At 53.9% G+C, this 22891-nt stretch overlaps 11 protein-coding genes across 11 annotated transcripts; 7 read left to right on the top strand and 4 right to left on the bottom strand.

Annotated features, from left to right (window-relative positions):
- Positions 1-224: 224 nt before the first annotated feature.
- On the top strand, positions 225-3998 carry POSPLADRAFT_1177741 (hypothetical protein). Its single transcript, XM_024488532.1, has 8 exons — positions 225-279; positions 333-442; positions 569-1511; positions 1567-1677; positions 1731-2134; positions 2207-2395; positions 2452-3291; positions 3358-3998. The coding sequence occupies exons 2-8, from the start codon at positions 382-384 to the stop codon at positions 3768-3770; spliced, it is 2961 nt and encodes a 986-aa protein (XP_024343098.1). The 5' UTR covers positions 225-279; positions 333-381; the 3' UTR covers positions 3771-3998.
- A 173-nt stretch (positions 3999-4171) lies between these two features.
- Positions 4172-4870, top strand: POSPLADRAFT_1052960 (hypothetical protein; the record flags this gene model as incomplete). The annotated part of the gene is made up of 2 exons (XM_024480328.1): positions 4172-4324; positions 4379-4870. The coding sequence occupies 2 exons, from the start codon at positions 4172-4174 to the stop codon at positions 4868-4870; spliced, it is 645 nt and encodes a 214-aa protein (XP_024343097.1).
- A 14-nt stretch (positions 4871-4884) lies between these two features.
- Positions 4885-6862, bottom strand: POSPLADRAFT_1064684 (hypothetical protein; the record flags this gene model as incomplete). The annotated part of the gene is made up of 5 exons (XM_024481837.1): positions 4885-5161; positions 5229-5560; positions 5616-5661; positions 5728-6707; positions 6782-6862. 5 exons carry the CDS (start codon positions 6860-6862, stop codon positions 4984-4986), a joined length of 1617 nt encoding a protein of 538 aa, XP_024343096.1. The 3' UTR covers positions 4885-4983.
- A 93-nt stretch (positions 6863-6955) lies between these two features.
- On the bottom strand, positions 6956-9642 carry POSPLADRAFT_1177733 (hypothetical protein; the record flags this gene model as incomplete). The annotated part of the gene is made up of 3 exons (XM_024488531.1): positions 6956-7464; positions 7519-9496; positions 9545-9642. The coding sequence occupies 3 exons, from the start codon at positions 9640-9642 to the stop codon at positions 7033-7035; spliced, it is 2508 nt and encodes an 835-aa protein (XP_024343095.1). The 3' UTR covers positions 6956-7032.
- Positions 9643-9796: 154 nt separating this feature from the next.
- Positions 9797-11031, top strand: POSPLADRAFT_1133383 (hypothetical protein; the record flags this gene model as incomplete). Its single annotated transcript, XM_024484335.1, has 11 exons — positions 9797-9941; positions 9996-10018; positions 10072-10216; positions 10276-10301; positions 10358-10392; positions 10444-10505; positions 10569-10579; positions 10635-10676; positions 10734-10782; positions 10841-10905; positions 10969-11031. The coding sequence occupies 11 exons, from the start codon at positions 9797-9799 to the stop codon at positions 11029-11031; spliced, it is 666 nt and encodes a 221-aa protein (XP_024343094.1).
- A 1072-nt stretch (positions 11032-12103) lies between these two features.
- Positions 12104-12520, bottom strand: POSPLADRAFT_1131356 (hypothetical protein; the record flags this gene model as incomplete). Its single annotated transcript, XM_024484068.1, has 1 exon — positions 12104-12520. One exon carries the CDS (start codon positions 12518-12520, stop codon positions 12104-12106), a length of 417 nt encoding a protein of 138 aa, XP_024343093.1.
- Positions 12521-12873: 353 nt separating this feature from the next.
- On the bottom strand, positions 12874-13849 carry POSPLADRAFT_1130776 (hypothetical protein; the record flags this gene model as incomplete). The annotated part of the gene is made up of 5 exons (XM_024483989.1): positions 12874-13023; positions 13087-13221; positions 13284-13291; positions 13341-13426; positions 13479-13849. The coding sequence occupies 5 exons, from the start codon at positions 13847-13849 to the stop codon at positions 12874-12876; spliced, it is 750 nt and encodes a 249-aa protein (XP_024343092.1).
- A 447-nt stretch (positions 13850-14296) lies between these two features.
- On the top strand, positions 14297-14860 carry POSPLADRAFT_1133401 (hypothetical protein; the record flags this gene model as incomplete). The annotated part of the gene is made up of 2 exons (XM_024484339.1): positions 14297-14614; positions 14726-14860. The coding sequence occupies 2 exons, from the start codon at positions 14297-14299 to the stop codon at positions 14858-14860; spliced, it is 453 nt and encodes a 150-aa protein (XP_024343091.1).
- A 384-nt stretch (positions 14861-15244) lies between these two features.
- POSPLADRAFT_1177724 (hypothetical protein) lies at positions 15245-16871 on the top strand (the record flags this gene model as incomplete). The annotated part of the gene is made up of 6 exons (XM_024488530.1): positions 15245-15373; positions 15430-15741; positions 15797-16178; positions 16235-16268; positions 16323-16474; positions 16530-16871. The coding sequence occupies 6 exons, from the start codon at positions 15245-15247 to the stop codon at positions 16727-16729; spliced, it is 1209 nt and encodes a 402-aa protein (XP_024343090.1). The 3' UTR covers positions 16730-16871.
- A 277-nt stretch (positions 16872-17148) lies between these two features.
- On the top strand, positions 17149-18818 carry POSPLADRAFT_1133399 (hypothetical protein; the record flags this gene model as incomplete). Its single annotated transcript, XM_024484338.1, has 4 exons — positions 17149-17606; positions 17679-17876; positions 17937-18128; positions 18191-18818. 4 exons carry the CDS (start codon positions 17149-17151, stop codon positions 18816-18818), a joined length of 1476 nt encoding a protein of 491 aa, XP_024343089.1.
- Positions 18819-19964: 1146 nt separating this feature from the next.
- Positions 19965-21580, top strand: POSPLADRAFT_1038570 (hypothetical protein). Its single transcript, XM_024477403.1, has 8 exons — positions 19965-20026; positions 20086-20160; positions 20210-20254; positions 20306-20359; positions 20415-20477; positions 20545-20899; positions 20958-21100; positions 21158-21580. Exons 1-8 carry the CDS (start codon positions 20021-20023, stop codon positions 21491-21493), a joined length of 1077 nt encoding a protein of 358 aa, XP_024343088.1. The 5' UTR covers positions 19965-20020; the 3' UTR covers positions 21494-21580.
- Positions 21581-22891: the final 1311 nt, after the last annotated feature.

The raw sequence follows: 22891 nt of genomic DNA, 5'->3' as shown, positions 1-22891 counted from the left end.
TGAAGTGAATAACCAACAAAGTCACGGCCCCATCTGTGTGATTACAGATCTGGGCAACCGAAGGGCGCCATATAAGAGGGGTATGATGAGGGTGGTCCGGGATCTAGACACTCACTCTGCCCGGCCGCTGCTTTACATTGCCCGAGACCTTGTCGGATAACCACCGACATATTTTTACATTTACATTGCACGCGACGTGATCCTCGACGGGCGCTGACTAGCTGGATCTGTCAAGTAGTGCTGTCACCGACGGTAAGCACACTGCGCCAACCGCGCGAGGTGAGCCGCAAGGATTGAATAGCACGACGCTGGCTGAGCACAAGGACGCACAGGCAGCCGACGTTTGATCTCGGCCAGTTCTTGATTGGACCCCGCGCTTCGATGGCCTCCACTGCCTGGCTGGCGATGCACTCGGCAACCCCCGACCGCCGATCAGAATTTGGTATGTAATGGAAAAATAACACAAAACCATGATCGCGTCAAGAGCGCGTCTGCTGCCCGCGACGCCGCTCTCCCTCCCCTCCTCTCCCCTCTCATCCCCGCCCACGCTGACCCCGCCGTCCTGCAGACCTACTCAAGAACCCCCCCGCCCACCACTACGCCCGCGAGCGTAAGATGTCCATGGACTTCTCGCCGTCGGGCACACCCCAGGGCATCTACGCCCAACCCGACCTCGACCATTCCTTCGGCTCTCTCCAGTCCCCCGCCGACATGTCCGCCCCGCAGCAGAATGCACACAACGGCGGGCACATGCACATGAGCGCGCACTCGCTCGATCGCGTAGATGCCCTCGACGTCCCCGACCAGTCTGCGTACGATATATTCGCCGGCTCTCCATCCGGCTCTCTGGCTAGCCAGCGGTTCCGGTCAGGTGCCTCGTCGTCCTCGTACGGCCTGCCCACAGACAATATGTACTCGCAAGGGGGCTTCCCTGACGGGCTCCCTTCATTCCAGGGCTCTAGCTCGAGTCCATACGACATGATGAATGGCATATCGTCCTCCTACAGCAGCGGTAAGCCATCCCCCCTCACCCCCAATGACGGCATGGGCGGCTTCCAGGCCCCTTCTGGTTTCTCCTTCTCCAACGGCCAGGCCAAGGACTTCCATCCTCATGCTCCGTTCCAAGACGTCGACCGTCGCCCAGGCAGCTATCAGTCGGAATTCAGCGACGACTATGGAGGCATGACTGGCATGCCAATTGGATTCTCCCCATCTCAGTTGCAATCATTCCAGGACCCCATAAGCCGCATGCAAGCTAGTGGGCGATATCCTTCCATTGTCTCCCCTCTATCTGTGCCGCCTCATGTGCACCAGAGTTCTGGTCCGGATATGCTGCGAGGAGTAAATCCTCATGCGACACACGGGTTCAGGTCGGAGGGTGGGGTGCCGTCATATGATGACATGCCGCAATTTCTGGCGCCCAACCCTCAGGTAGACTTTCCGCTTCGAATTCCGGGAATGCGCATGCCACAAACGTCCGCCTCCGCGACGGATCTACAAACTTTCATACGGTAGGCAAATGTGATCTTTCGTCCTGTCACATTGATATGGACGCGCCGTCGGTAGTCCATATTTGGATCAGTACGTGCGGTCTGGAAACCGCCTAGCGTTCGGCGAGAGAACGGTCATCGTTATGTCCAGCAAGGTTGCGCAGAAATCTTACGGTACAGAGAAGCGGTGAGCACGTCGGGCTGTTGTCTCGCCGAAATGTACCTGAACTCTAATATTAGGTTCCTCTGTCCGCCGCCAACCGCCATTATGATTGGTAACTCGTGGTGGTCAGATGTCGTGCGTCGCGGAGAAGAACCGAAACTATGTCCCCCTCGCGTCGTTGTTTCCATCTCCGGCGAGCCCGCACCACAAGAAAGTTCGATCGAATGGACTGGCGCTACGGGTAAAGCATTTGATGTCTCCGACCCGCCCACAGGCACGACCTATCTTGGCCGCTGTGTCGGTAAGCAGCTGTACATCTCCGACGTCGACGAAAAGAAGAAAAAGGTGGAGGCCCTCGTCAAGATTATGGCTCCGGCCGCAGAGGACGAGCCAGAGCGGGTGATCGGGACGTTCCCCAGCCGCCCGATCAAGGTCATCAGCAAGCCCAGTAAAAAGCGACAGAGCGCCAAGAACCTCGAACGTACGTGGGCGTTCCATGCCGCCTGGTCCGTCACGTAAGCTGGAATTTGTTCTGACGAGCGGCGTTTTACAGTGTGCATCAATCATGGTTCTACCATCTCGTTGTTCCACCGGCTGCGGTCGCAGACGGTCTCAACAAAATACCTTTGTGTATCAGGATCAGGCTCGTCATTCAAGGGTTCCGACGGGATGCCGCTCATGGGGTTGGATCAGCGCGTTCGCACCCAGACCCCATCCTTCATCGCGAGGACGGCTAGCTGGGGTACGTACGGTGTGATATGATGTGGTAATTTGAAAACCTGATTTTTGGACATTTAGATCCGTTCATCATGTACATTGTCGACGTCAACAAGCCGGCCGGCGGCGTCGATTCGCCTCCGCCTCCGCCAATCCAGCCCGACTACCCCTCTCCCCCTCCCAACGCGATCCCGTTCACAAATAACGGGTCGCAAATACCCATATATTACAACCAAACAGTTGTCCTGCAATGTTTGGTTTCTGGGGTCGTCAGCCCGGTCCTAATCATCCGTAAGGTCGATCATCAGACCATCGTAGTCGGCGGCGGTCTGCAGGAAGGTGCCAAGGGCATCGCAGACCACTACTGTGCGCCAGGAGAGGTGTGCGGGGACCCTGTATCGCAATTGCACAAAATTGCGTTCGAGGTGTACGACCCGAGCCGTGGAGTCCCAGAGCCGGGCACTCCTGGCCCAAGTGGCGCCTTTCTCTCTTGTATGGGCGAGAAGGTCAATACGTACCGCCCCGTCGACGGCCGTGTCTGGAATGCAGTGCCTGGCGCGCAATCCCGCGAGAGCAATTCGCCCATTGCGACTCCTGCTTCGCCCACGGATGATGGTACTCCGACTTCGACAACGGGCTCGGTGGACTACTTCGGCTCGGGGAGCATGAGCAGCACGCCGACATCTCCTGCTGCGGATTTCCCTTCTAACGACGGTGGCCGCGTGAAGAAGGCCAAGCGGGGCTCGTCGAGTGCGGGCACCGCGTCGAAGTCGACGTCAGCGAAGGGGCGGCGCAGGCCGACCTCCGCAGGGTCAGCTGGCTCTGGTCGCCGCGCTTCTGCGAGCGACTCGTCTGCATCGTCAGGCGCTCTATGGCAGGTGGACATCGGCGAGACGAGCGTGTGGACCATTGTCGGGACCGGTGAGCATCGATCTTCGTCCTTCTCTTCGCTTCCCTTCCGGCGCGCCGTGCTGATCCCATTCATAGATCAAGTCCGGTACAACTTCTACGTCCCGCCGGTGCTCTTCGACAATCAGAATGCACCGCAGACAGGGTCCTTCCCCATCACTTCGAAGCCTGTCACCCCCTTCCCGGGCGTGGTGAAGTACCTGCCCCCCGATCGGGCTGCTGAGGTGCCCAAACATCACGCGTCCGCACGTGCGGCCCTCACGAAGCCCAACCCGCACACGTCCAAGATGCTCACCATCTACGGCGAGAACTTCTCCAAGACGGACCCGGTCACGGTGTTCTTTGGCTCGGAGCCCTCCCCGTACGTCGAGGTGCGCTGCGCGGAGGTGCTCGGGTGCCTGCCGCCGGAGAGCCAGAGCGCGAAGCGTCGGCCAGTCGTCCTGGTGCGGTACGACGGCGTTGTGTTTCCCTCGAACGTGTACTATCCTTGATCATCGTCGTTGTCATTGTCCGCTCTATGCCTTTGCTTTCTTTTTGTGTTTGGCGTTGGATTATCTGTGCGCATCTCCTTTGCATCTCGCTATCCCATATCTATACTTTGTCTGCAGTAGAGCTTTTCTGTTACGCACTCGTTAGTTACTACCAGGAATATGGAGCCGCGGACTGGCCTGTACTTGTATTGTAGACAAACTATGGAAGCATGGCTACTTTTACTAGGCAACTTGAAGATCCTGCTTCGTCGTCTATCTACAACGAGCGTGCCTGAGCCACTGACACGGGCGACCCTTCTGTTCGGTACAGTAATATTGGCGGGTGACGGATTAAGCAGCGCTAGCATCCGCAGGGTTCCCTATTCAACGCCTTGCCTCTGAATCCCAGCACACATGCCGCCATGACCTTATTGTCTGTTCCAAGCTTTCTGTGGAACCTCTACGTTCAAAATCTCTGGTACTACCAGCGAGGATCTTGGATAGACAGCGCTGCTTATACCTTTCGGTTCCTGGCATTTGTCGTCATAGCGCCGTTTGTTCTGCTGACACTCCTAGTATGTATCTCACACGATCTACGCCGCCCTTCGCAGCTGATCCCGGTGAGCCAGGACGTAACATCCTATGTGATAGCCCGCACATTGGGTGTCATCGATGATACCAAGGCCTCCACCAGCGAGACGGGGCCGCCCACCGATGGACCGGGCACGCCATCCATAGTGATACAGAGCGAGTCTACATCAGGTTCGTCTCAGCCGGCAACGACACCCCCGTCGACATTCTTCCGCAACCCGCTCGAGGAAGAGGGCAACCTGCGGCTGTCCGGCGTGGGCATGTTCTCGCCTGCCCCTTCCCAGCCGCCCTCGCCAACCATGTCGCGTCGCGAACTCGATTCTCATATGCACAACGTGCCGGAAGAATACCGCGACGAGATGAAAAGCGGATTTGACAGTGGACGGGATCTATCGCGGGAACCTAGAAGTGGAGACTCGAGCAGTGGGGAGTCGTCGTATGCGATGTTGGAGCAGGAGTCGGGCACGGAGGATGCTCAAGTGACCTTGCGAAGGAGAATTACGAACCTCGGAAGCGAGCACAAATCATAGCGCAGACACGCTGTACTACGATGCTTGTATTTATAATGGACGACTGCTAGAACTACATCATACACAAGAGGTTATACAACAAGATATAATGTCCGGTCCAAACTCGAAGCACCCTACCACCCAAACCTGAGCTGATCCCTAGTGAATGTCGGCGGCTTCCACTGCAGACATTCCGGGTGTATGCGCCGCTTGCGCTTCTCAAGTGCCTTGCGGTACCGCTCCTGATGGGCTTCGGGAATGCAGATGACGTGCTGTCCCTTATAGTGCTTGAACAACTGCAGGGTCTGACAGCTAGGGAGATAGAGCGGAGAGATCAGTAGAGAAGTCAACACAACCCCTGACAATCAGCTAGACGTACGTGTTCATCACATCCGCGTGTGTGATGGAGGTCTTCTGTGCGATGTCGTCAATGCTGATATCGTCGGTCATGCGGAGCAAGAGGTCTATAATTGTCTCTGCCCAATACGCGCGATACCCAAGGAGTCCCAAGTCACTGAGTGGTTTCTCCGGACTACCAAGCTTCCCCTCCTTTTTGCTCAATTCGTACGAGAATTCAATCAGGAGCTTCCCGTATCCGTGCCTCTGGTGCTGGGGCAGCGTGAGAATACAGGCAACGTTGTAGTTGTCTGCAGACTCCTTCTCCTTCGAGAAGTAGCCAATAAGATGGCACCCAGAGTCATCCCGGTGACACTGAACGGAGGGAACATTTCAAAGAATAGAAGACAATAGACCCTGAGACACGTACCATGACATAGTATAGGAACGGTGTTACATCGTAGTAAAGGGTTTTACTGAAGGCGAAGCATTAGCGCGACTGCGGTGATAATGACATGCAGGGATGCGGGAACTAGACTTACTGGTCGAGGAAACATTTAGACAAGAGACTAAGATTACGACACCAGGTCAACTGTCGCTTCCCGTCTAGTTCAAAGACAGAAATATCTTCATGTCGGTATATTTCGTTCCCAGGGGGATGTAACAGGTTGCACCGCTTGCGGTGCCGCGACAACATGAAAGAAGAACCGAAGTAGCACAGACAAAATTCGCAGAGGTAGAGCACTGGGAGATGCGCGTACTCTTTGGGATACGGGCTGAAGTACCACGCATCGACTTCATGCCGTCCCATCTGCAGCCGGTTCAGATTCTTCACGCGAGCAATCTCGGAGATAGACTGGGTCATGGACCCCGATGTGCGCAGCTTTTCGATCTCCTGCTCTTTGCTGAACGCAGTGACGGGCGGGGGTTGGGGTGGTGACTCTGTTGCATCGAGGTCGAGCATTTCACCCTCTGCGTCCACATCCATCTCCCCGTCTGCATCGGCGTCGAGGTCTTCATCCTCCTCTTCCTCCTCATCATGCGGGGCCTTCCGTTTGAACGGAAAACTGGGCGCTGGGGAGGGACTGGGAGCACCAGACGGAGTAGGAGTAGTAGGCACTGGGGTCCCAACCTCAGATTTAATAGACACAGTGGCCTGGAGTGCATTTGTGGTCGCCGCCCTCTTCAAGAGAGACTGCGAACGGCCCTTGGCAGGTACCTTCTTCCCAAAAGATTTCTTGCTTGCTGGGGTTGGCTTTGGCCGGGGCCACTCGAGGTCCCGGCTGAGGACGAGACGCGAGCCGGGCACCCAATCATCTAGGCGCTTGTTGAACTGATCCCAGTGGACAAAAAATTCAAGTCTGTCTGCAGGATTTTGCGGTTCCTCCTGTTTGACGATACTCGCCCTCCCGTACTGATTTGTGGGCTTGTCACGGATAGAAAGGACCTCGGCGAGTCGTTCTTCGGTTTCGCCATCTGGATTTTGGCGGCGGATGTAGATTTTGCACCCCACGGAAACCGTCTGCGGGGACGCGTCAGCAAATGTGGCGGTGAAAACCGGCAACGTGTCGCCTCGCAATTTCGAAACATACTCACCTGGATACTGTACGTTCCTCCTGGAGAGACTGGAGCCGGCTCTTGAATGCCTTCCTCCTTCACATTCGTGTGGGGTGCCATGAAAAGTAGAGAAAGATGCTCAGAGTGCACAGGGGCGATTCCCTTTGTAGTATGTTCGAGATTTATGACACATGACTAAGCGGTCTCCGCTTGTGAGAGAAAAGGAAAGGAAATAATCCAACTACACTACAAAGCGATAGCTACATTGTGATTGCGTATGACAAAAAGCCTCATGTCCGAGCAGTTTGTACGAGCTTCTCCAAATCGTATCCTCCAGCGATTTGGAACTCGGATGCGCCAGAGCTGACCATTTTGCCGCCCTTTTTGGTCAGTCTGCCTTGTGCACGCACGACCTTCTCCATTCGCCTTTCAGCGTCGATAACACCGAGGTCATCGTCGGAATCCATGGCCTTGTTGCCTTTGCCATTGCCATTCCCTTTAGACTTTGTCCTTGTCGGCGGCGTCCTATATGACGGCGCCTTGCCTCTTTTCGAGCTGTTACCGGCGTTCCTTACAGCGGTCGGCGCGTCCCGAAGTGCGAATGCCTTCGCAAGATGTCCGAGATGGAGATGACGGATATGGAATATGTGCTTCTCATCCGAGGGATGCGTGGCGTACGCCCTCATGTGTGAGAGGTAGGCCTTGCGTGCCAACTCGGCATTCTGAGGGAACGGATGTGAGATATAGATCATCCCAGAGAATGGCCAGGCACGTACATGCTTGTCCTTGAGGACCCATCGCTCGAACGAAAGCTGCACGTCGGTTGCGCGCTCCTCATATTCACCGCCCTTGCCTCCAAAGCCCTCCCTCAACACGTCCTCCATCGATACACCCACAAGTGTGATATTCTTGCCCTTCGCTGCGCCGTCGCCCTGCATCTTTTCCGAGACCCACTTCACCCAGTTGGCTTCACTTGGCGCGAGGATACTCCATGCCTCGCCTCCCTTTCCGACACGCGCGGTACGCCCGACTCGATGCACATACTCGGTCGCGCCTCCTTCGGTCGGCAAGTCGTACTGAATGACAGCACGAACGAGGGGGAGATCCAGACCACGCGATGCAACTGACGTGCACAGCAAGACAGACGAGGATGCGGCTGCATCTTGCGACTTGCCCTTCGGAACAGCGGAGAACCCGCGCAGAGATGCTAGACGAGTCCGCAATGGGAGGGAACCATGGAGTCGGAAGATGGACGTGTCCGGGAGTAAGGCGGACTTTGCCCCTACCTTGTCAGCAGCTGACGGGATACCTGCTTTGGGTGAGTCGGACTTCTTCTCTGATTCAGACTCTTCGTCCACCGGCTCTTCATCAGTGTCTGCGGTAGGCGTGTCCTGATCTTCCCCCATGGACGTACCACCGAGAAGATGCCAATGGAAGTCTACAGAGTCTGTACAGCTGAGGAAGACGATGACTTTAGTCCCCCGCCTATTCCGAGACTGTGCCAACAAAGACCGGAGCGTGGCAACGAGCGTCACCAAGCGCAACTTGAGCGGTACAATCACGTACTTCTGCGAGAGCTGTGACGGTGGCGTGAAGTTCTGATCGCCGACTGTGCGGAGCGATGCGTCTCCCTTGGACAGTGTCGCATCGCTGTCTGTGGACGGCGTATCAATCTCCACAGCCTTGATCACAACGGGATCTTCGAGCGTGGTTCCGGCCAACTTTTGCACGTCTTCTCGGATTGTTGCAGAACAGAGCACAGTCCGCCTTCGTCGTTCCCAGTCCCATCCGCCCACCTCCATGCTCTTGCCTTCCTGTACCGCCTGCGCAGCAAGTTTCCGACGGCCATCCAGACCCTTTAGGATTCCTTGAATGGTCTCCTCAAAGCCTAGCTCCATGAGCCTATCCGCCTCGTCGAGCACGAGCCAACGGCACTTCCCAACATTGAATGAGGCAGTGTTCTGCAGGTGGTCGAGTAGACGGCCAGGCGTGGAGACAAGTATGGGCACACCCTTGCGCAGACGGGCCTTCTCGTGGGTGCGAGTAGCCCCACCTGTGAGAAGACCAGAAACGAGCCAGCGGGTCAGGCGTGGTGCTGAGTCCATAGATTCCTCGTCCGAAGGTCGCAGGCGGAGCTGGAGGAGTGCCTCTAAGACATCAGAGATCTGCTTCGCCAGTTCCCTCGTAGGTGCAATGATGATAGCCAATGTGCCAATAGTCCGATCAATGTATGATAGGGAGCTCATGGGTAGGAGGTCTTCAATGATCGGGAGGAGGAATGAAAGGGTCTTGCCTGAACCCGTCTGAGACTGGATGAATACATCCCGCAAAGACGTGTCTTCGGACGGTTTCGCGAGCAATATCGGCAGTGCTGCTTGTTGAATCGAAGTGGGCTTGGAAATGCTCATTTTTGTCGTTAGATGAGTTACAATGAGCGGGTCGAGCCCGAGGCCCAAGAATGTAGACGAGTCGACCAAGGGCGCATTGCTCGGCAATGATAGTGTCTTCAGGTGTATGGACTGCGCAGGCTGTTGCACCTTCGGGTTGGAGGTAAACAAGGAGGAAATAACGTGTGTAGGGGGACGAGCGGCGGTCGCAGTACGCTCTTCAGTATGTCTCCCTGCAGGCTGATTCGACGAAGGCTTCTCCTTACGTGGTCGCTTTGCAGGCCGTTGTTCTTCTGCACCATGCGCCTGACCCGGTGTATGATCTACTGGTCGGACTTTGCGTTTTGTGACCCGTTTTGCTTTCAATCTATGTTCCAAATGAGATAATGCGAAAATGCGAGCAAAAGGCACGCACCTGTCCGTCCATCTTCCACCCTTCTTTGCTGCCCCTGCGCTCCTGAGCGCTGTAGGCTGGTCGTCAACAGCGAGATTGAGTACGAGGCCGTCGTCCATCTCGGTGAGCACAAACCTCGAAATTTCACGGACGTGATCAGAGTCCTCTCGATCATTTCGATCACGTTGGCCGGCAAGTTCCCCGCAAGAGCCACGTCGCGTCGCTCACAGGAGCGCGTCTCACAATTCGTTACCACTCTCATTCCCTACTACCATGTTCCGCCGGCTTGTACTCGGGGTTGTCTTCGTCACGATTGCGGCATTCTTTTGCGCGCAGTCGGTCGAGGCCGCCAAGGGCCCCAAGATCACTAACAAAGTCTATTTCGACATCAAGCATGGTGACAAGGACATGGGTCGGGGTACGTGTCATATCCCCCTTCTTCTAGCGTGCCGAATCTCATGTGTGCCCGCAGTCGTAATAGGTCTCTACGGTGGTGTGAGTGCCGCTCAGCCGTGTGGTCCTGGATACGACTAAGCTTCTCTCTCCAGTCTGTCCCCAAAACCGTTGAGAACTTCCGTGCACTGTCCACCGGCGTAAGGAAGGATGGCACACCCCTCGAGCCTGGATTCGGATACAAAAGCTCTAAGTTCCACCGTGTCATCAAGAACTTCATGATCCAGGGTGGTGATTTTAGTGCGTATTCGTTATGCCGTCCGTCATCAAGGGACGCCTTCATATGAGTCCACTCCTAGCCAAGGGTGACGGCACTGGCGGCAAGGTGTGTACGCCAATTGTATTTCATCGGGTAAATTCTGATGCATGAAACTCTTCCAGTCTATCTACGGTGACAAATTCCCTGATGAGAACTTGTAAGTAATGTCATTTTACATGCATGGATGCCGTACCACCCTTCATATCAGCAAACTTCGCCACACCCGCCCCGGCATTGTCTCTATGGCCAATGCAGGGAAGAACACAAACGGTAATAATTCCCTGTCATGTGGCTGCCTGTTTATCGCTAATTCGCCGAATTGTATCCTTTCAGGCTCTCAATTTGTATGTCTTCCTGCTTCCGGTGTTCAGAACGTATGATATAACAAATGTGTGACAGTTCATCACAACTGTCAAGACGCAATGGCTTGATGGCAAGCATGTGCGTATTTGCTTGAGTTTGAGAAGCGAGTCGCGTACTTACCGATGGTCGCATCAGGTAGTCTTTGGTGAGGTATTGGAGGGTATGGACATCGTAATGGCTATCCGTGGGTTACGATTGGTTGCAATATGCCGGTATATTTTGACTGATACGCTGTTTAACAGAGGAAGTTCCGAAGGGCAAAAGCGACCGCCCTTTGGAAGATGTCGTCATCGTCGATTGTGGCGAGGTATGGCTTCCTCCTACCCGTCTTACTCATTTATCACTAACTCGAGCATGTGACTATGAACAGTTGCCAGTCGAAGCGGATGTGGACTCAGACGGGAATGAGGTGCCTCTTCGTGCTGAGCTCTAAGCCTCGGCATTATCTGTGCAGTAAAATGTGATATGAATCCATTGTGTTTGTTACCAACAGGACCTTGCAACTATCATCACGGCTGTGCAGCCGTCTCCCTTGGGTATTGCGGCTACCGGCCTTACAACCGCAGCCCCTGTCACTGTGTCTGAGCAACCCGCGAGCAAGGCATCCGCTGTCACTGGTGTCAAGCCTGTAGAGGAGGTCACTGAGCCAACGGGCTCCGCATCTACCCCCGCTACGGGCGAAGACGAGCACGGTTGGGGCTTGGCCTCGTACTTGCTCGCCCTTTTGTTCCTTGCGGTCATTGCCGGAGGCTTCTGGTGGATGGGCGGTCTTCGCTTCGCCAAGCGGCTGTTTAACAAACGAGAATGGGCGTACTACCGCAAGATGGATGTTGACCGCGATCTGGAGAAGTAGACCGGTTCATTTTCATTTCTAGGGGACATCCTTTAATTGTTGTTTGCGTTTTGGTATTTGCGATGTACAAATTCTATACGCTCGTTTCTCATAGATTCCTGTCGTTCAGATCTGATGCTTGAGGGCGCAAGACCGCCGTCTAAATCTCGTTCTTCAGTGCGGAAGCCCTCGATGTCTACTCATTCGATCACGTTCTGTGCAACTGCCCTGATCTTCCGGCACATACCTTGCTTCTGGTGTGCTCCTGCCGTGCCCCGGGCTTCTACGACTTTATGTCGGGACAGTGTGCCTATCGTTTAGTTCCTGGGGGCGTATGCATCTATCGACCCATGTGCAGATCAAATCGAGCATGCGTAAATCGTGGGCATTTTTGGACTGTGTGAATGCGCAGATACAACAAATCATGAATATGACGGCTTGTGAATTGGTTGTCAAATTCCTCCTCGTGGACCTGGGATGATCTCAACCGTGATCCTGAGGTCGATGTGATGTCCGGCTGACGGCTTCATACGATCCCTACAGGCGTATTTTACTGAATAATCCAGCATAGCATGAAGCACATAATCGTGTTGAATGATTAGCGGGCCGCAGTGTCAGACTGTTGTATTACTGGCGTGCAATCTAAAATCATGATGTCCTTTCCGCGTGCAGCTCAATAAATCAGCCAATCCTTGGTCTTTCCGATAACGTCGTCCCAGCTCTCGCCCTCGTTCCTAGCCCATGTCCCGACGCTCTCCACCTCCCCGCTTCCCAGCTTGAGGTCGTTATAGAGATGCGGGAAGAGCCCCTCGCCGCCGCGCGGTCCGCACACCTCTGCCTTGGGGTCCTCCCACCGTATCTTGGCGTCGAGCGGGTCGTAGGGGATGCGCAAGACGTACACCTGTGTTTCGTCGGTGAAGAAGAACTTGAGCGTGTTTGGGATCTGCGCCGCGGTCGAGAGATGGATGAAGCCTGATGATCGATCGAGCTCGCTTACGGGGAGGATGGGCGGGAGCGGATTGGGGGGCGGGGCGCTGGATGGGATGAGTTTGTAGATGTAGCTCGGCTTCAGTGATTCTGAGGTGGCCATTATATTGGAGCTTCCGAGAACAAGGTGCACAAGTGCGGTATGTCAGTATGTTGGCTCAAAGCTGAATGAGGGTTAGGCTGGTGGTGGGTTTGAGGTAGGGCATTGGGACATCTCGATTCAATCTACCAGATGCGGCAGCACGTCCGTGATTATCTCACCGATTCACACCTGAGTAACTTCGTGAGTAGTGTTACAATCGCATTGAGGAGCTCCAGAAACAATGCAGAACAATCTCTGAGGACCAGCCACGAGAGGTCTGTCAATAGCCGAGCCTACGTAAGAGACGATACACCTCTACCCATACAGACAACCCAGAATACTAGATAATAAATATAGCCAGTGCACAACAGCGTTCACAAAATCCAAGACAGTAGAGATCCAGCAAGTACACATGTCATAAATAGATAGGAACAGGGTATTGATAGAGCGAGCTCTGCGCCTGTATTGGTAGTATCCGGTGGAATACCGTTCGCATCAGAATACGAGGGGCAAGTCTCGTTGCCCTGGAACAACGGTGTCAGGAGTGGATACATCCGGCGCTCCTCGAAGCTTTTGACATGACTCACAAATGGGGTGGGATTGGCTGGACAGCACACGCTTCCGATATCTGCAGCGCTCCCGAGCGCATCGGATGCCTGTCCGCCCTCCCAATCTTGTAGACAGTTGACACTCTCGTAGCTCACATTCCACACGCCGAAGTCCTGTATTATGGTGAATTTTGCCGTTCACTGTAAAGCCATAATAGCTTCCGATGCTGACTTACAGTATACCCTTCAGAATCCTCAGTAAATTATTTCCTAGGTCAAGAGACACCACTTACCATATAGTGTGATGTTGGAAGGGAAGAAATCCGAAGGTATGGAGCTCGAGGGCCATGCTAGGTCAAAGTTCAAGTATGCCCCGCCTCTTCATCCTTTGTCAATAGGTCCATCTGGTGCACATAAAATGCACGACATACGCGTTTGGCTTGTTCGCCGTCGCTGAACACCAACCATTCCCGCCCAGCGGGCACAGGTCTGTGACTTTGATTATAACACTATTCTTGACTTGGGGATAGAACGGCGGATCGGACGTAAAAGTGTTGAGCAAAGTGAGATTGAAGCAGCGTCCGCAAGAAGGGCCATACGCTGTACTACTCCCATATGCCATTTGGCTCATAGCAGCTGTTGGATAGTGGGTGCTATCTGGAGTGCAGCCGCATGCTGCAACAAAGTCCTCTGGAAGAGTATAGTGTGTCATCGTCGCAAAACCATTGGTAGGATAGTCTATCCAGTCTGTAGCCAGTGCCGTATAGGCTAGGAGGAATACCAAGGAGCACAGTGTGATCATGGCTGGTATCATCAGTACAACGCAGGGTATAGCATGAGACTGTTCTCGAAGATCTATGCGCGAGGCGATAGCATAGGGTAGACAGAGGAACAACGGGAGCAAAGTGATCACAAAGAAAGGCCCGCAGGGCGCCTGAAGTTTTCGACCATGCTTCTCATGCGCGCAAACTTGGAGAACCGTTATTTATATGCCGCGTAAAGATACGTGGACCGTCAGAGAATTCACAGAGCACGCCGATTAACGCTGCTGAAGGAGCAATGCAGTAGTCATTCATGTAGAGTTTGACGATGAGACGCAGCCGGGACCAACAACGTATGTGGTCTGCAGATCATCCAAGTCAAACCATACTGCAGTGTCCGGGGGCCCTGTGCATACGCCTCATCCGCTGTGCTCTACGACGTCGAAGACATCGCGCCAGCCCGATTCTTGCTTCAACTGTGCTTTAAGATGACGAAAGTCCTATACCCTGCTTCCCATGATATACCAAGTCTGTCTGACGAGCTCTTGGCCGTCAAAATTGCGCGTTACTCGAGCTGTTCCGTGTGCTCCTCGTGTCGCGGACTCCGACCACCACCTAGCGTAGAAGTCGTACTTGACTCACAACAAGACGCGCTAGAAGACATTACCGGCGGCCCTTCAGAGTACCTTCAGGAATGCTCTTGTGGTCACTCCACTGTCGAGCATGGTGCCGATGCGGCCGCAATTGGTGCGGGGGAATTCGCGCGCAGGGGCCGTGTTGCTGTCCGGCTTGATGAATTCCTCGAGGTGAGTACTTAACTCAAATAAATCACGAGCAAATTATATTCAGTTTCACGGAACATTATAGGTACGCCACGCCACACTTCTCGTCGCTTCCTGAATCAATTGTGTTTCAAGGATGTTGACAAGCTACTTGATTTCGACTACACTGACGAGGACGTAGAAGGCCTACGCCCGCAAATGCAGCTACGGGCTTCCCCAGCAAGCTCGATATCGGACGCGTTGGGCTCATTAGGCAAGTACAACGGTTGATTGCGGAAACGCGCGATAAACAATGCGTCTTGCATAGTCCCCTCCTCGCCTGAAAAGCAACCATACTCCCCTGCTTCATCCTTCCTTAGTGACGCCGCCGACGCGACAGAGCCTCCGACAAAGAAGCGAAGAGTCTCATTCTCGTCGCTTAGTGAGAATGAGAATGATGATGATGACGATGATGAAGAGGACGAAGACCGGCCTCTTGCCGCGCGGAAGACGGGGCCTGGTGGCCCATCCACTAGTATAAAAACGCGTGACCCCGCCACAGCTATAAAGGGCCAGCAGCGTAGTGGCAAGCAGCCTGTCAACAAGAAGTCAAAAACTCAAGCGCGTACGGCTCCGACATCAGTCGCACCTCTTAACGACGCACAGTTAGCGGAGATGAACCGACCTACAGACAGTGCTCAGGATGAGCCAAAAGTCAAAGTGGAGGAGAAGATGGATGAGGGACAGCTGATGCGTCTGGCCACTGGCGTTACTGTCGATGCCGGAAGGGCAGCGCTCTCTGCAGTAAGTTGTCCACGCACCACGCCACATACTTATTAGACGAATGATTGGAATATCAGCCTCCAGGGAAACCAGAGAAAGTCGCACAAATCGAGTTGCGAAAGGGAGTCATCAGAATTGTGGCGGTTGCGAATGACCATGATCCGCGCTCGTTGGTCATTCTGACGGGCTTGAAGACGTTGTTCCAAAAGCAACTACCCAAGATGCCTCGAGAATATATCGCGCGGCTAGTATACGATTCTAATTCCAAGTGTCTCGCTATCATCAAGAGAGGCTTCAAGGTTGTTGGTGGAATTTGCTACCGGCCATTCCCTCACCGCGGCTTTGCAGAGATCGTGTTCTTTGCAACAACGTCCGTTGATCAAGTCAAGGTCGGCCGAGTGCTCAATTTCATCTGATTGTTGACTTACCACATGTTGGCGATAGGGGTATGGATCAATGTTGATGGACCATTTCAAGACGCACATTCGCGATACATACCCTGATATGTGGCACTTCCTCACATACGCCGACAATTACGCTGTTGGGTATTTTCGGAAACAGGGGTTTTCCAAGGAGATCACCCTGGATAGGTCGGTATGGGCTGGCTACATCAAGGACTACGAGGGCGGTACGATCATGCAGTGCACGATGCTCCCCAACGTCGACTATCTGAGGACTAGGGAGATCGTTGCACAGCAACGCGAGGCGATCCTCAGCAAGATTCGGGAGATGTCGAGAAGTCACATTGTGTATGAAGGATTACCACAATTCCAAGAAGGCGCGCCCGGAGGGGTTACCGTAGATCCCAAGGATGTCCCTGGCTTACGTAGGTCGTTTGTGCGATCATGATACGCACCAATTCACGTCGTTCCGCCCATGTAGGAGAGAGCGGGTGGACCCCTTCAATGGCTACCAGGCAGGTCCTTTGATTTATACATCTACTGCACTCAACTCACTCAGTCCGGATCAGCGCACCACGCCTTACAGGCAAGGGAGCGGAGCATGCCTTAATGACAAAGCTGCTATCAGACCTGCAAGGACACACGCTCGCCTGGCCGTTCCAGCAGCCAGTGAATGCTGAAGAGGTCGCGGACTATTATGAGGTCATCAAGCAGCCAATGGGTGCGTCGTAACAGTTTTGCATGAGGACAGACCGTCAACCTTTTGTGATCTTCAGACTTCAGTACGATGGAGCATAAGCTCGACACGAATCAGTATCCGAATCTCGATGCATTCCTTGCGGATGCTCAGTTGGTGTTTGACAACTGTCGAACATATAATCCTGAGGGGACGATATATTACAAGAACTCAGGGAAGCTTGAACGATTCCTGAAGGAGCAGCTAGCAATGTATCAGGTGAAAAGGGAGGAGTACTGATTCAAAGGACCTACTTGTGTCTTGTATACCTACCTGTCACCCTAGCATCTCGTACTGTAGCTCAGCGCGTCGCACTATCCCCCATCACTGTGTCACTGTATATTTATAAGCCGACATTATGAACAGGAAGCAAGACTACTCGTAGTACGCATTGCATGAGACATGGGCGTCAGTGTTTGGGTCCCAAGTACTGACACGCATCACGAGATGCGACGCGGGCGCGTCCTGCGGCGCAACTGAAACGTGCCTGCACATTAACGACTTGTACAGCTTCGACCTCAACGGCCACGTCGACAACATCATTGACGAAACTCTGGCAGGGGAAATTAGTCGACTCGTCGTCTGCTCCAGTCCCCCTCTTCTCTGGGCTTGGTAGTCGTGTCTTCTGACTGTTACAAGTGATACCAGGCCCGCCCGAGATGGCAGACATCCCCGTTGAGCTACTCTTCTCAGCAACCTTCCCTCTCCCTTACCGCGTTCTCAGTCTCGTCAGCCTGGGCATCATTGGTTGGGCGACAAACGTACATGGGCTTCATGCTGCGGGCCACGACGCTCGCGCAGCACTCGACCTTGATCATTACGACCCACGTCTTGGTCGACGCGCCATCTCCCCACTACCTCTCAATGACCGTACGGGGTCGGGCTGGAGATACCACCAGGGCCCTGCTGCTGTATACAAACCCATATACTGGCTATTCCTAGCGTACGCAGTATGGACTCTTACAAATTGGCTTGTATTCAAGCATGCAACCTACGGGGACTTGTATCGCGTGGATGTGCTCAAGTTTGTGCCCGCTGTCGCCATGCTCGTCGCCGTCATGCTCCTCATAGCACCCTTCAATGTTTTTGCAAAAACAGAGCGAGATCGCTTTCTCCAGTGCGTTGTATCTCTGTCTGCTATGAAGACCCACCAGCCGCTCACATTCTGCTTCGCGTCCTCGGGACATAGTGCGCTGCATAGATGTCTGTTTCCGCCACATCGGCGTGTTTACTTCGCGGATGTCGTATTTGCGGATGTATTCACGTCGTTCGCCAAGGTGCTCGGCGACGTATGGCTCTCTTTCTGCATGCTCATGCCTGGTGGTAGTCTCCTGACACAGCCAGCACAAGTAGGCTTAGCGCGATGGATATTGCCTACGTTGATGAGGTGCGAGACATGTCTGCAGTTTTGCAACGAATGTCAATTGAAGTCGACTTAATCCTTTAGCCTGCCATATGCCGTTCGCTTCAGGCAGTGTCTCCTAGAGTACAGAGCGACGAATGAAAGCCGGCGGCAACTATACAACGCCCTGAAATACGCGACCTCGTTCCCGGTGATCTATCTCTCGGCTGCCATCAAACCTGCCGGCACGTCCCCGTCCGGAGGATTGATAGGAGAGCGGTCACTCTTCCGGCTATGGTGAGCTCATTTTTTGAGTATATTTTTGTACTGGGCTTTGACCTTTTGTATCTATGGTGTAGGCTATTTGCCGCCGCTGTGAATTCATTGTACTCATTCTGGTGGGACGTCACTCATGATTGGGGATTTGATCTCCTCGTTCGTCGTTCGGCTGCGAACAAGCCTGTTCCCCCCGACTTACACCGCTTAACGTCGCCTCCCCGCCCGCTCGTTTTGCCGCGCTTACACTCCCGCTCCACTCTCCTTGCGGATCAATCTGGGACCAAGGAAAGTACAGATGCCTCGAAAGACGCACGGTCAGATATCGAAAATAAACCTTCGACACCCACGAATACTGCGTATCCAATATGGTATCCATTCGGCCTACGGCCAATCTTGCTCTTTCCGCTGCCTATATACCCATTTATAATCGTCGCAGACCTCGTACTGCGTCTTACGTGGAGCGCGAAGCTGTCAAGCCATTTGCATTCGTATGCAGACGGCGACATGTTGATTTTCTGCTTCGAGCTGGCGGAGGTGGTCCGTCGCTGGATGTGGGTCTTCATCCGCGTGGAATGGGAGCTAGTGAAGGAGAACGGAGAGGTCTATAAACGCAATCCGCGATCAAACAACCAGACAGTCGATTCAGGAGAGGATGAGTACGAGATGGTACCTTCAAATCATAGTGGTCGTGCGTCGCCAGGCGGGTAATCTTCATTAGGTTCTTCTTGAATCGCTTACAGAATTAGTCGTGGAGGTGAGTAACCACATGTTCAGCCTTCGCGAAGTGTTAGCTTCATCTCATACGAAAAACCAAGGTGTCCTTACTCATATCGAAGGCAACGAAGTGCAATAATAGCTCAGATTTTCCGTGGTGCCTCGCGAGTTAGCGAGTCCGGTGAAAGTACTTGTACCGCTCCGTGTGATCACGGGCCACCACTAGCCAGATGTTGTTGGAGTTGTCGGGCGCCGACGCGGATGTCCTCGGATGCGCACACTTACGAGGATAGAGCCAAGACGGAGCAACTGCTTGGTATGTGGCACATAACTCAGCTCCATGTCAACGTCCACCGAGGAGATGGTACGTGGTAATGATAAAGACCCTGAACTCATGTTAGTGTGTCAGGTGTGCGTGTTATGCAAGGCTTAGGAGGGCAGACATAACAGAGGCGTATGCGGATCCTGGCGCTCTGTGTGTGCCGTTTGATAGACTCGGGAGATATCGTGACTCTCTGCTCGGCGTGAATGCCGTCTGACAGAGCACGCGGGACGCTTGCGCGAGACGTTCTCAGAAAACCATTCAGCCGGGTCGCTCACAGTCAGCCGCTACATCGAATGTAGCAGGTGAGAGGTGCGTGTGCCTCAGCGTTCTGTTGTGAATGACAAGGCTCTGGGAGATTATCGCAATCAGATGACCAGACCAACTTGAAATGGGAGGTGAATAACGTTCATCACGAGCTGATGGGCGGGCCTCACCGATACCCACCCGGCGAGCCCGACGATAGCATCGACATTGCACGTCGTTGCGCGCGCAAGGCTTGTAAGGGACCGGAATTGAACGGGCAATTCAGCCGTCCTTGTCGGTCGTCGCTGTTAGCGCCGGGCGCAGGAAGGAGCAACTCGGCGCCGTCCTCACGTGCTATCACCATTTCAGGCCGCTGTGGCTGGGAGTTCCACATGCCCCTCGTTAGTACGCTCATGAGTTCCCTCACGAAGAATACCGTAGCGTCGCAGGATCATCAGACCGGGTACCAATTAGGCGCAGCTGACATCCCTAAATCGTCCTGAATTGTTTACTCCCACCCGCTCCAATATATAAGCTATGTGCTCGCCCCCCATGTTTCTCCATCTGGTCTCGGCCCAATCCTGCTCCTCCGCCCTCATCCCCCTCATCCGCTACCGCTCAATTCAAAATGAAGGTTAGGGCTACGTCTTGCTCACAGCACAAGCTGGATCCTGATAGTTGATTGCGTCTCAGATTTTAGCTATCCTCTACAAGGGCGGTGACGCCGCTCAAGAAGAGCCTCGTCTCTTGGGTACGATTGAGAACCAGGTAGGAAGACCATCGCTGCCTGATGCTACCAGTGCTCACACTTAGGCAGCTTGGCATACGCCCGTGGCTTGAGTCTCTCGGTCACGAGCTAGTCGTAAGTGGCCGTTTGGATTGACTTGGAGCCAAGTCTGAGGTCATGTGTCAGGTCAGTGACGATAAGGAGGGCCCCGACAGCGTTTTCCAGAAGAACATTGTCGATGTAAGCACGTCAAATTCGAGGTCCCTTTCAGCAATAGCTGACTGTTGTCTCTCAGGCTGAGGTTCTGATCACCACTCCTTTCCACCCTGGCTACTTGACCCGTGACCTGGTCGACAAGGCTAGTGTTCAGCAGTCCGTCATTGAGCCTTTAGGTCTTGATATTGACTGTGTAATCCTCTTCTTAGGCCAAGAACCTCAAGATCTGTATCACCGCTGGTGTCGGATCTGACCATGTCGACCTCAACGCTTGCGTCGAGCGCAAGATTCAGGTGCTCGAGGTATCCGGCTCAAATGTTGTCTCCGTCGCAGAGCACGTCGTCATGAGCATCCTCCTGCTCGTCCGTAACTTTGTCCCCGCCCACGAGATGATCGAGCGCGGCGACTGGGCCGTGTCTGACATCGCCCGCAATGCATTCGATCTCGAGGGCAAGGTCGTCGGCACCATTGGCTGTGGTCGCATCGGCTACCGTGTGCTCCAGCGTCTCATGCCCTTCGACTGTAAGGAGCTTTTGTACTTTGACTACGCTGATCTCCCTGAGCGTGCGTCCTACCACTTCTATTATTTGCAACATGCATTGATTATAATACTATTGAACAGAAGCTGCCAAGGCGATCAAGGCTCGCCGTGTTGCGGACCTGAAAGAGATGGTGGCGCAATGCGACATTGTCACTGTCAACGCCCCTCTTCACGAGGGTACCCGTGGACTCGTCAACGCTGAACTACTCAAGCACTTCAAGAAGGTATGCCTTAAATGATCAGAAGGAGTTGAGACAGGTGTCTGACAATGCTTCTCCCAGGGTGCTTGGCTCGTCAACACCGCCCGTGGTGCGATTTGCGACAAGGATGCCGTGGCTGCAGCGCTCGCGAGCGGTCAGCTTACCGGCTATGCTGGTGATGTATGGAATGTCCAGCCCGCACCCCGCGACCACGCCTGGCGCACAATGAAGAATCCCCTTGGTGGCGGAAACGGCATGGTTCCGCACTACTCCGGCACCACACTTGACGCGCAGGCTCGCTACGCGAACGGCACTCGCCAGATCCTCGAGAACTATCTCACTGGCAAGCCACAGGAGCCGCAGAACGTTATCGTCGGCATCGGGAAGTACGAATCGAAAGCATACGGCCAGCGCTAGGTGCCGCGTAGTGGGTTTGAGGCAAGGGATGTACAATACTGTATGTAGAATATGTTTGATATCGACATGAAGGATCACCCGTCTGTATTTATACCATTTTCGCAAATCATTGAGCCTTCTGAGGTTCAATGGGTGCCATCTGCATGGCCCCCAGTTCAACAATCTATCTGATGAATATAAGCACAAAGTCACGAACAATCGACCTGCCATATCCGGCGCAGCATTTCAATCATGATCCCGCCTTCAAGCCTTCACGTTGGTGCACTCGTCTCGCGCTCACTGGCACTCCGCGCGGAGGCCTCGACTGCGTTGGATTCCTATGGTGTCCATCGCGGAGAATAGCATTGGTAGCATATTCAATATGCATTCGTCGACGCGGGGGCCACACACACCGCAAGCAAGCGATAGATGGTAGCCATGGTATGCAGGTGTGACGAGTGGGTGCAATGCAGATCGATTCTAAGCATGTAGGTTGGGAAATGTGAATGGCGGACGTGCGTGCAGCATTCTTTGCGATGTTATGACATTGCTTTATTCACATATGTGATTAGTGCCATAAGTGGAGCGACCCATGCCATTTACGGTTACAGCCGGTTACAATATTGTGGTACGCCGTAGTTTGGGTCCGCGGCGCGACCACGTCTCAGGGCGATCTGGATTTCTTGGGATGCTGCCGCCACTAGCACCACCCACAATCACCCACCGTCAGTAGGACTCCCTGTGTCTTACCGTATCGTACTTGATGCTGTGAGCTTTTACCTTGAGATATCATGAAGGCATAGGTCGTCGCATTCTCACGGCCCTATAGAAGAACGTGCGCGGCAGCGCTATCTCAGTCAATTAATGGTAGCGAGGTCAGATGAGTGTGATCTCAGTGTCGTGGGAGGCTTCCAGCTGATTCTATCCACAGTGACCAGCGGATGACGACTTACAGAGCCAGTCCGCCAGTCAATCTATATGTCCTACCTCTTGCCGATTATCTGCGTGTCAACTTCAACCGTTTGCCGAATTGCGCGGGACCCCTTTCTGACGACTGACGACAGAGTAGCTGAGGCTTCTAGTTCTCATCTAGTTCGGACGGCCGATGTCCACTTTCCCCAAACTCGAACAATATCTTAGCTGAGCGGACAAGTTCGTGACCAGGACATGTTTTTGGGGGGCTTCTGCGCCGTTCTTGGCACAGCTACGATGGCGCAACTGACTTGAAGTAGATCGCAAATGCCTCCGTATTCTCTTCTCTCCTTCGCTTGCAAGTAGGGCCGATGAGTAGATCACGGCAAAGGCATGATAGCTATGCGTCTTTTCGGTGGAACCGGGGCCCAGCCGAGGTGCCGATTCGCGATATATACCGCGTCCTGCATGACTGGACATACCGCGTAATCCTCCCACCCGCATCCA

The sequence above is a fragment of the Postia placenta genome, assembly GCF_002117355.1.
Source record: "Postia placenta MAD-698-R-SB12 unplaced genomic scaffold POSPLAscaffold_2, whole genome shotgun sequence".
NCBI lineage: Eukaryota > Fungi > Basidiomycota > Agaricomycetes > Polyporales > Adustoporiaceae > Rhodonia > Rhodonia placenta.
Note: the sequence above shows the minus strand (reverse complement) of the source record. Positions and strands in the feature narration are given on the sequence as shown.

Coding starts and splice junctions, on each gene's coding strand:
- POSPLADRAFT_1038570 (XM_024477403.1), top strand. Junction 20,360..20,414: donor TCCAGAAGAACATTGTCGAT/GTAAGCACGTCA, acceptor GTTGTCTCTCAG/GCTGAGGTTCTGATCACCAC. Junction 20,900..20,957: donor CTACGCTGATCTCCCTGAGC/GTGCGTCCTACC, acceptor ACTATTGAACAG/AAGCTGCCAAGGCGATCAAG.
- POSPLADRAFT_1177741 (XM_024488532.1), top strand. CDS start 382: ATGGCCTCCACTGCCTGGCTGGCGATGCACTCGGCAACCCCCGACCGC. Junction 443..568: donor CGACCGCCGATCAGAATTTG/GTATGTAATGGA, acceptor GCCGTCCTGCAG/ACCTACTCAAGAACCCCCCC. Junction 1,512..1,566: donor GATCTACAAACTTTCATACG/GTAGGCAAATGT, acceptor CGCCGTCGGTAG/TCCATATTTGGATCAGTACG.